Raw genomic sequence first — 9,433 nt, forward strand, 5'->3', positions numbered from 1 at the left:
TGGGGGGCGTTGGCGGGGAGGAGGCGGAAATCCTCAATAAATAAATAAATTAAGAAAAAAACAAACAAACAAACAAAAAAACAAAACAAACGAACAAAATAAGAAAATAAAAAAAAAATACCTGCATACACACTTCCATTTATGACGTCAGGCCTCCTGTGTGAAAGGGAGTTGTCAGCAGAATGAGGTATCAGGAACCACAATGCTTGTTTCTATTTATACACTGCTATTGAAATCCTTTATCTGTGTTTTGGAAACATTACTTGTCTAAAGTCAGCCCTTTAAATGATTAATATGCGAAGGAAAGCACTTGAAAAATATTCCATGCAGCTGCTTTCCCTTGATCTAAGAGACTGTTGAGGGAGCGTGGGTCTGCCCATGCCATAGTACCCCTATGGAGGCCAGATGACAACTTTCCTAATTTGGTTCCCTCCTTTCATCATGTGAGTTCTTCGGCTTGAATTCCTGGCATCAGGTTGGGTGGCAAGTGCCTTTACCCACTGTCTTAGTCAGGGTTATTCCTGCTGTGATGAAACACCGTGACTAAAGGCAGCTGGGGAAGGAAAGGGTTTATTTGTCTTACACTTCTACATCACTGTTCATCATTGAAGGGAGTCAGGACAGGAGCTAGAACAGGGCAAGAACCAGGAAGCAAGAGCTGATGCAGAGACCAGGGAGGGATGCTGCTTTCTGCCTTGCTCAGCCTGCTTTCTTCTAGAACTCAGGACCACCCTGGACCCTCCCTCATCAATCACTAATTATGAAGATGCCCTGCAGGTTTGTGTACAGTATCATCTTATGGAAGCATTTTTTTTTATTGAGGTTCCCTTCTCTTGGATGACTTTAGCTTGTGTCAAGTTGACATAAAACTACCCAGCACACCCACTGAACCATCTCATCAGCCCTGACTTGTGTTTGTTTGTTCTCCTATTTCTGTCACAATCTCATTTCTATAACTAAGGGAGGGATTTTGTCACTGGTTTAGAAGGATGAAGAGTCTATTTAGAAAATATATTTTGATAAACTTAACAAATATATTATAGCAAACATGGGAGTCTAAATCAAAATAAGAAAAATTCTGAAACTATAAATCTTTGAGAAATTATAGGCATATTCTACATAATTAATTTTGTGATAATTAATAAACAAATATTCATAAATAATCATTAAAGCAATCTCTGAATAAGGGACTGGAGAGATGGTCTGGTTTGTGAGTACTTGCTCAAATAGAGCCCAGGTGAGGTGGTAAATGCCTGGAATCCTAGCCATGGTGAGATAGGGAGTGGAGCCACGCAGACCCCTGGGAGCTTGTGGACCAGTAGCCTCACCTACACTGTGAAGTTCTGGCCAATGAGAGACAGATGTCAAACTAAGGTAGAAGGTGCCTAAGGACCAACACTCAAAGCTATCCTCTGACCTCCCAGATTTGTGTGCCAACCCCCACCCTCCACAAGCATCATCTCCCTTTCAATTGCTCTCTAAAGTAATTCTGAATAAATCTTTCTGAGAACATTCCTCTATTTCTAGAATATTCTATTCCAATGTTCCTATAGTTCTTTGAGAGTGTTAATTTAACTTCCATTTTTAGAATTGTTTATTTAAGCAAAGCTAAAGAAAAACAGTTCTTATTTTTAGTAATTTTATATATTGCCATTGCAGAGATCATGTGCCAAACATTTAAAAATACAATTTGATAAAAAAGAAAGATTCTGATAAATATTTACTTCTATTACATAGACATATATGTGTATATATGTATGTTAATGTATACAGAGAATTTTTGCAGAAGTATATATAGACACAGACAAATTGCATCATGTATATATAGTTACATGGATTTAGAAGCTCAAGTCACCCATCTCTCTGTGCTCATCTTGAGAATAGAGTTTCACTATGTCCCAGGAGCTATTCTTAGTGCCCTAGCCAGGACCTACCCTCCCATCTCCTCACTGGTACCCTTGCTTCCTGACCATTTGAGGCAGAGCTTGTGCTTTTGCTCTTTATATATAAGGACTCTTGCAGTATGTGTTATTTGGATCCAGTGTGTTTCTGAGGTTCATCCATGTTGTTGCGTGTAGGTGAGCACCCACTTACTCTCAACTCTGTATTCCGTTACACAAAGATTTCCTAGTTCATCTAGTAAATTTTTGATTTACTTTTTGGGGTTTTCTACTTGGGGTTATTATGTTTATTGTGGATGTTTAAATGCCTTTTGGTATACATACAGATATAGTTCTGTGGGGCTTATGCCAAGGAAGGCTTGGTGGTCAGAGGTATACATATTTATTATAAGCATAATTTCAGGAGGAACCACTGGTTCTTAAAGTAGTTTTGCCATTCCCTTTCCCCATCACCATTCACCAGTGCCAGCTGAGTTGCTGCAGATCCTTGCCCTTGCACAATGCTATGACACAATGGCTTTGCTTTGCAATTTTCACATGGTTAATGAAGTTGGCCTCTAGGTGCATTTTCTTATCAAGTGTTTGTTGCATTTACAAATATTTCCACTTTTAACTTTATAAAGAGAAAATGTTCCAATTTCCTAATCTTTCACAATGAATTTGGGGAAAAGTAAATTAATAAAAATAGAAATGGAATGAACAAAGACAGTTAAGAAGCAAAGAAAACAAAGGGGCAAAAGGATGGAGGTGTAACAGACTCCTCATTTTATAGCCAGGCCTGGTGTTAGAATGTAAATAGCAGAGCAGCTTTGTAGAGGCCTTTAAGAGAGATGTGCATGAGACAAGAACCAGAGTAAAGCTTAGGCAGATGATGCCTATAGGAGTAGGTGGAGCCCTGTTTGTTAACTCGCCGAGAAGGCGAGTGATGCAGGAAGAGTAATAAATTGAGCTCTAGAAAAGATTCCTTTATCCTGACATAGAGTGCAGTTCACAGTTAAAACCAGACAGGAATTGCTCTCCTTTCATGAGAACACAGGCAGGTAGAAGTGAGTGGGGATGCAGCAGTGCATATAACATCATGAGCGTCCACTGTAGTCAACACAGTTCAGATAGGAAGGAGGCTGCTCTCGTGAGATCTAGCACTATTTCCTTTGCTCTGGCAAGAGCAGCTACAGAGAAAAGCATTATAACCCAACAGGAAAGAGAAGAAATAGGGTGAACACAGGTTGTGGAAAACTAGTTTCAGATTGTTTCCTGATTATGTGGAAAATGTCCAATACAATGAATACCATTGGCTATATAGCATTTTTGGCAAGAGTGGTAGGCTTTAGTATAACTTTCATATCTGTGAACCTGATAAAAGTGGGATGCCAGCTGTATAACCAGGCAATACTTATAATAATAAAAATATTCCCCCAGTTGATGAATTTCATCCAGGTTAAGATGCCCAATATATAAATTTAAGATGGCAGCTGTGAAGCTATACCTTTGGATCCCTTGAGGCAAGGGACTCCTATAACTAGGCATGCTCCTCAGAAGGTTGCCCTGGTATTTTCACTGGACTTTGGCTGCTGTGGCCTGAGAATTTCAAACCAAGGTGGGCTGCATAGATGCCCATGTGTGTCTCTACCATGCACATGGGTAGCTGAAGAAGCACTCTAGACACTGTCACCAGGCTCTCCCCTCCGAGTTCTACACCTGTGCTTCCCCACTGAGCAGCTCTGTCTTGTCCTCTGTGGCCCGCAGCTACCCCAACAGACTGAATGTTTAGCTGAACCTAAGAAGTCCAGAGAAAGAGATAGAAATGAACACCATACTGGTACTGTAGGGAAGAATCACATGATGGCTAAGGAGTTCTCTTCCAGGAAATTTAGTCTGTTGATATGGTCACATGTACTGTAGGCGGTTGGTACGAGGGTAGTTACTGTAGCTTACTGGTAAAGCAAATGACTAGAAAAGCCTGCATTTACATCAGTGAGGAAAGCACCAACAGCAACTACAGGATAGCCATGCAGTGAATACCAAACAATGGAAATAAAATCACTAAAAGTAAAATAAAAAGGTTTATATTGTTTAAGTATATACAATATATTCCTAATATATTGTTTTTTTTTAAAAAAAGCAATAGTCAGGATTGTAGTAATTAGAGCGGCGGGCTGCTTCCCGCCACCCTGCTAGCTTTACCCGAAATAATTACACGGACACTGTATTCTTTTAAACACTGCTTGGCCCATTTCTATCTAGCCTCTTCTAGGCTAACTCTCGCACCTGGACTAGCCCATCTCTAATAATCTGCTGTAGCCCACAAGGTGGCTTACCAGGGAGATTCTTACCTACATCCATCCTGGGTCGGAGCTTCATCGCGTGTGCCTCAGAGAGCAGAGCTATACCCGCGTCCGCCCAGGAGCCTGGAGCATGGCGTCTCTGCTCCAGACAGCAGAGCTGTCGAGTCTGAGCTCACTTCCTCTTCCTCCCAGCATTCTGTTCTGTTTACTCCACCCACCTATGTTCTAAGCTATGAGCCCAAGCGGTTTGTTTATTACTTAACCAATAAAATTAACAGATTGATATATGACACTCCCACATCACAGGATAATTGGCTTATACCATTTTCACTTATGATAGCACAACAAAAACATGGTTCCATTAAATTGAGAAAGAATGCTCTCCTGTGCTCAATTCCTTCTGTGTGTTCCTGTGCCATCTCTGGCAGCAAGGGCAGCAGACAGAATGGGGCACTTATGATCCTGCCCCTGAGGCCCAGGCTTAATTATTACACATGCAACTGATACCCCAGGCTGTCCACTTGCCCTAGCTTCTCACCTGATTTGGGTGTTTAGGACTTCAGATTTCACCCTTCCACAGCATGGATAAAGTAATGTAGATTATAGCATAGTCAAGTCATATGCTGGATGCCGTCATTAGTGTAAACAAGTTTTGTTTTGTATATTTTGTTTGTATATTTCAGCATGGATGAACTATTAAGCAAGACTTGGGTGTCTTACCTTTTGAACTCTGTTCTTTGTGTGCAGTAGACAAACGAATTCTGAGAGCTGTAGGGACTTAGATGTGTTTGCCTTGAGTGAAATGCTGCTGCTACGGCTTTCCTGTTGCTGATTTGTATGGCAGATGCCGGTTCATGACTGTGATATCATGATTTTAATATTAGGACATGTATTCCATGGATTAGAGTCTTAATCATAAATAGTACTTTGGAGATAAAGAGAAATTACTTTTTATAAACATTTAATTTTTTGTGAAACTGTTCTGATAATTTGTGAAAATCTTAGAAATGTACATCTTTTCTGACTATTAACTGCTTTATGACTTACATTATAGATTGCCCTCTTGGACTCCCCTACAGCCTTAAGTATGGAGGAAAAACTTCACCAGAATGAAGCAAGAGTAAGTTGGAGTTATTATTGTTTTTTAATTTCAACTTAAATATTATTTTTTAGTCTTTGTTTGCTACAACTTGAGACAGTCTCCAGGCTCTTACCACATTTTCTTCATTATGCTTTTCTCTAGTCCCAACCCAGTGCTACACACTGTTTTTTGTGTTTGAGACAGAATATCACTATGTACTGTCGACTGCACTTAAACTCATCCTGCTGGATTTAGAGGTTTTCACCACCACACCTGGTCCATGATATCTCTTCTTAGCTCTTTAGGTATTGCACGTCCACATGTTAGCAAACAGGATTTGAAGGGCACTTAATGACTTGCTACATTTGGGGTCACAAGGGAGCCTCTTGATAGAGAGCGGGACCTCCCAAGCAGGCAGAGTCCTTGAAAAGTTAACATTCATGAGGCCACAGAGGTCCCCATAACTTTGTGCTAAGTGCTCTTCAGCTCTTTGGAGCCTTTGACTTTGCAGGGGACTGCAAGTACTCTGGGTCAGGGACCAGTTAAGAGACAGGAAGGGAGCAGCAGTGAGACCAGAACAGAGGATGCTCTGTAGGAGGGGAGCGACAGAGGGCTGACATCGAGGCTTACATTTTTCTAAACAAGCTTCGTGTCTGACTTGGTTCTGTCCTATTAATTTTTTTTGATGCCCTCTGGGAAAAGAGAAACAGACAATACGAGCAGTTTAGGAGTCCATATTTTTTCTGGTGCTAAACAGCCCTAGAGGAAAGCAAATGGTCTGATGGTAAAACCTTAAGACTCACACTGTGGAAGGCCCAAGTTGAGTTGTAGTTATGAACTTCTTCATAACTGCTAGGTTAATCATGTTGGCTAATTGCTGATGATAGCATTAGTAAAGATGTCCACTTCTTAATCCTCATTTTTCTCGTGAAATTTTATATTTTACTACTTCAAATCCTAAGTGCAGTGAAATGTGTGGGTGTGGTTGTTTATCAATTACAGGCTTCAGGAACACTCAGCAAGTTAACAGAGACCAATAAGCATCTTAATTAGACTGCTGTCTTCATGCTGAGAAGGAGATGACTGCCTGTCTTATCCATAGCATGCTCTCAGTCTTGTCTCCTGTCTACTGTCCTTCTTCATGGCTTGCCGCTGGCTTACTCTTCAGGCACATTGTCAGATGGAACACATGCTTGGATTCTGTTAATGGTCTTAACGAAGATTATTTGATTTTAACACAATGACAAATCCAGGGAGTACTTAGAATGTTTTGAAAGCTCATTCTATTTGGTGATGTTTGAAAAGAATGAATTATTATCACTTTTTATTGAAAACTATGCTTTCTCCTCCCAGATCCTCCATTCTTCCCTACCCACCCAACTCCATGCCCTTTCTCTCTTTAGAAAGAAAAACAAAAAGACAAACACATACACACACTCACAAAACTCAATAGAAATAAAAAGTAAGAAACTATAATACATAATGAGCAAATGACAAGACAAAAATGCCTAAACAAAGCAACAAGAGGTAAAAAGTCTAAAAAGGTGCCCTTGAGTTTGTGTTGTGCTGGCCATCTACTGCTGGGCATGGGGTCTGCCTTACGTGTGGGTAATGTGCCCAGTGAGACTCTATCAGAGAACACTAAATTTTCTTTTGCAAGTAGGTGTCAATTGCAGACAGCCTCTTGGCTAGGGACAGGGTCACACGTCTTCTTCTCCCTCTCAACCCTGGGACCCGTGCTGGCCCTGTTTCTGCTGCCGTGATCTGTATGAGATCCTATGGGCACCAGCCCTGGGCTATCTGGAAGAATCTATTTCCTTGGTGTTCCCCATCGCCCCTGCCTGGCCCTTAAAATCTTAACTCCTCCTTTTCTAATTGTTCCTGACCCCAGAGTGGAAGGCTTTGATGAAGACGTCCCATTTATGATTGTTTCAAAATCTCTCCCTCTCTGCACACTGTCCAGTTGTGGGTCTCTGTGCTGCTGATCGGCTCACCTTTCTCCATAAGGATGTGTATGGTGGTGTAAGGCACAGTCTTTTGCTGAATGTTTCCTATTCTTAGATCAGTTGCCAGTGAAAGTCCACTTATTGGTTAGTAAATTAGATGCTACTCTTTTCCCCTATTGTAGGGAGAAAAGATACAAGAATATCCCCTTCGGAAATGTTTTTAGAACAAAACACTCGAGTGCCTCCTGTCTCCTTTGAAGGGTCCTTGGATATGAGTGGTTTCTGACTGTCACCACAGCCTTATCTAAGTGTGGAGACAGGCAGGGACTGATGGGGGTGTCTATTTACTCCTGTTTGCTTGGTTCACAAAGAAGACAGACTTCAACAGAAATAGCCAGTGAAGGAAGAAACATTTACTTGGAAACCCATGGTTATCTAGGGTAACTTCAGTATGTGAATGACCACTGAGTGTAAGTCAGGTAGGTTTGCTTCCCCCTGGGGTCACCACAAATCCCCACTCCCTCATGAGAAGCCCTCTTTGTTTAGTCATGGTTTCCGTGCTTCAGGGCACATGCGTGTGCCTTTTCCTTAGGAGGGGTGACAGCAGGAGCCTTACACGATGGAGTCTCTGGTAAGGAGAACAGGAGGCTTATGGGAATTGGGAGGCAGTCAGGTGAAACAGATCTGTGACCCCTGCGAGGCCAGCTGTCCCCTTCCTGGACCAGTCTTTGAGTTCTGTCTTTTTTCCACAGAGGGTATTTTTCATTCCATTTTCCCCTAGTACTTCTTGGTTAATTAATCATGAGGACCATCTTAAAGCATCTCTGGAAGTAGACGGAAACTTGCTTAGCTTTGAGAAGTATTTACCAACTGTGTACTCAGCTGTCAGCCCTGCCCTTTCCTCCTCAAGTTATGGTCCGAAACTGACTTTTATCAATAGAATTTTGCTGTGTCTGAAACTTCAAATAAAGAAGCATCTTTTCCCCCTTTACCCAAAGGTACAATGAGATTTATAAACCCCATTAATTAGCTACCAAAGCATTATCTCCTAAAAGAAAACTGCAGCATCCAGGATGATTTATTCACCACATCCAATTAGAAAGGAAAATAAATGGCTATTTCTGAGAGTGTGGCCAGGAAAAGCAAACACACTTAATGTGCTGTTGCCATCCTTGGAGTTACAAGTGTTTAATAATCCAAATAGGTCCATCATGGAAAAGAGGTCATAGAGCTATAATTTGACATGTTTCTGTCACTTTCCTTTGCTGCAACGTAGGTTGTTGATGAGATCAGCTGTTTGGTTTATAGTTGGTGGTGGTTCTTTCAAGGAGTAGAGCTAGCTAAATCTATCTGTCTGTCTGTCTGTCTGTCTGTCTGTCTATCTATCTATCTATCTATCTATCTATCTATCTATCTATCTATCTATTATATATAGACATATACACACAGTTCATTTTTCCATAGGGTCTATACATTTAGAAACTGTTCTAGATAAAGATTATGTTTAATAAATTGTTATATATTTAATATATAATAAAAGCAGTGTATATTTAATAAAATATTGATATATTTATGTTTTTAAATAAAATCATTATATATTTATGTTTTTGTTTCTAGGTTCAAGAATTGACCAAGGAATGGACAAACAAATGGAATGAAACCCAAAATATTTTGAAAGTAAGGGCTGTGAAAAGTGTCTTAATCTTACTGTACTGGCTTAAGTAGGTAACTTCTCTCTCATCTAAAATATGGCTGTATGTGCTGTGTTTAAGGTAAGATTAATGAAGCCAATTTGGAACTGTGGCCTATGATTCTGAGGGTAGTGTCTTAGGTCATGAGTGACAGCTCACATCAAAACTGAAAACTGTAACATGCACACGTTACTGTGATATTCCACACATATGCTTTTACTTGTTGGAGTTTCTCCATTTGAAGCTCAGTACATTTAAAATCCTATTATTCAAGGACATAGACTCTGTGTTTCTAATTTTGTTAAGGTCAACATAAAAGCAATACATTAAGAACAAAGTTGGTTTTCATGGCATCATTATAGAACACACTTGCATAGCATGATTAGATTACAGGAATTTCTTTTTTTTTTAATTTTTTTTTTTACAGCTTTTTTTTATTTTTTTTGTCTTTTTTTTAATTTATTTATTTATTGAGGATTTCTGCCTCCTCCCCGCCACCGCCTCCCATTTCCCTCCCCCTCCCCCGATT

At 40.3% G+C, this 9,433-nt stretch overlaps 1 protein-coding gene across 3 annotated transcripts in view; it reads left to right on the forward strand.

Moving 5' to 3' along the window:
* Kif16b (kinesin family member 16B) overlaps positions 1 to 9,433 on the forward strand; it is a 269,246-nt gene that overhangs the window by 62,794 nt on the left and 197,019 nt on the right. For all 3 annotated transcript variants that reach the window (XM_005365523.2, XM_005365524.2, XM_026788505.1), the window contains exons 11-12: positions 5,241 to 5,306; positions 8,831 to 8,890. In XM_005365523.2, coding sequence (XP_005365580.1) covers positions 5,241 to 5,306; positions 8,831 to 8,890 — 126 coding nt within the window. The remainder of the gene's footprint in view (positions 1 to 5,240; positions 5,307 to 8,830; positions 8,891 to 9,433) is intronic.

This window comes from Microtus ochrogaster, unplaced genomic scaffold, assembly GCF_000317375.1.
Source record: "Microtus ochrogaster isolate Prairie Vole_2 unplaced genomic scaffold, MicOch1.0 UNK3, whole genome shotgun sequence".
NCBI lineage: Eukaryota > Metazoa > Chordata > Mammalia > Rodentia > Cricetidae > Microtus > Microtus ochrogaster.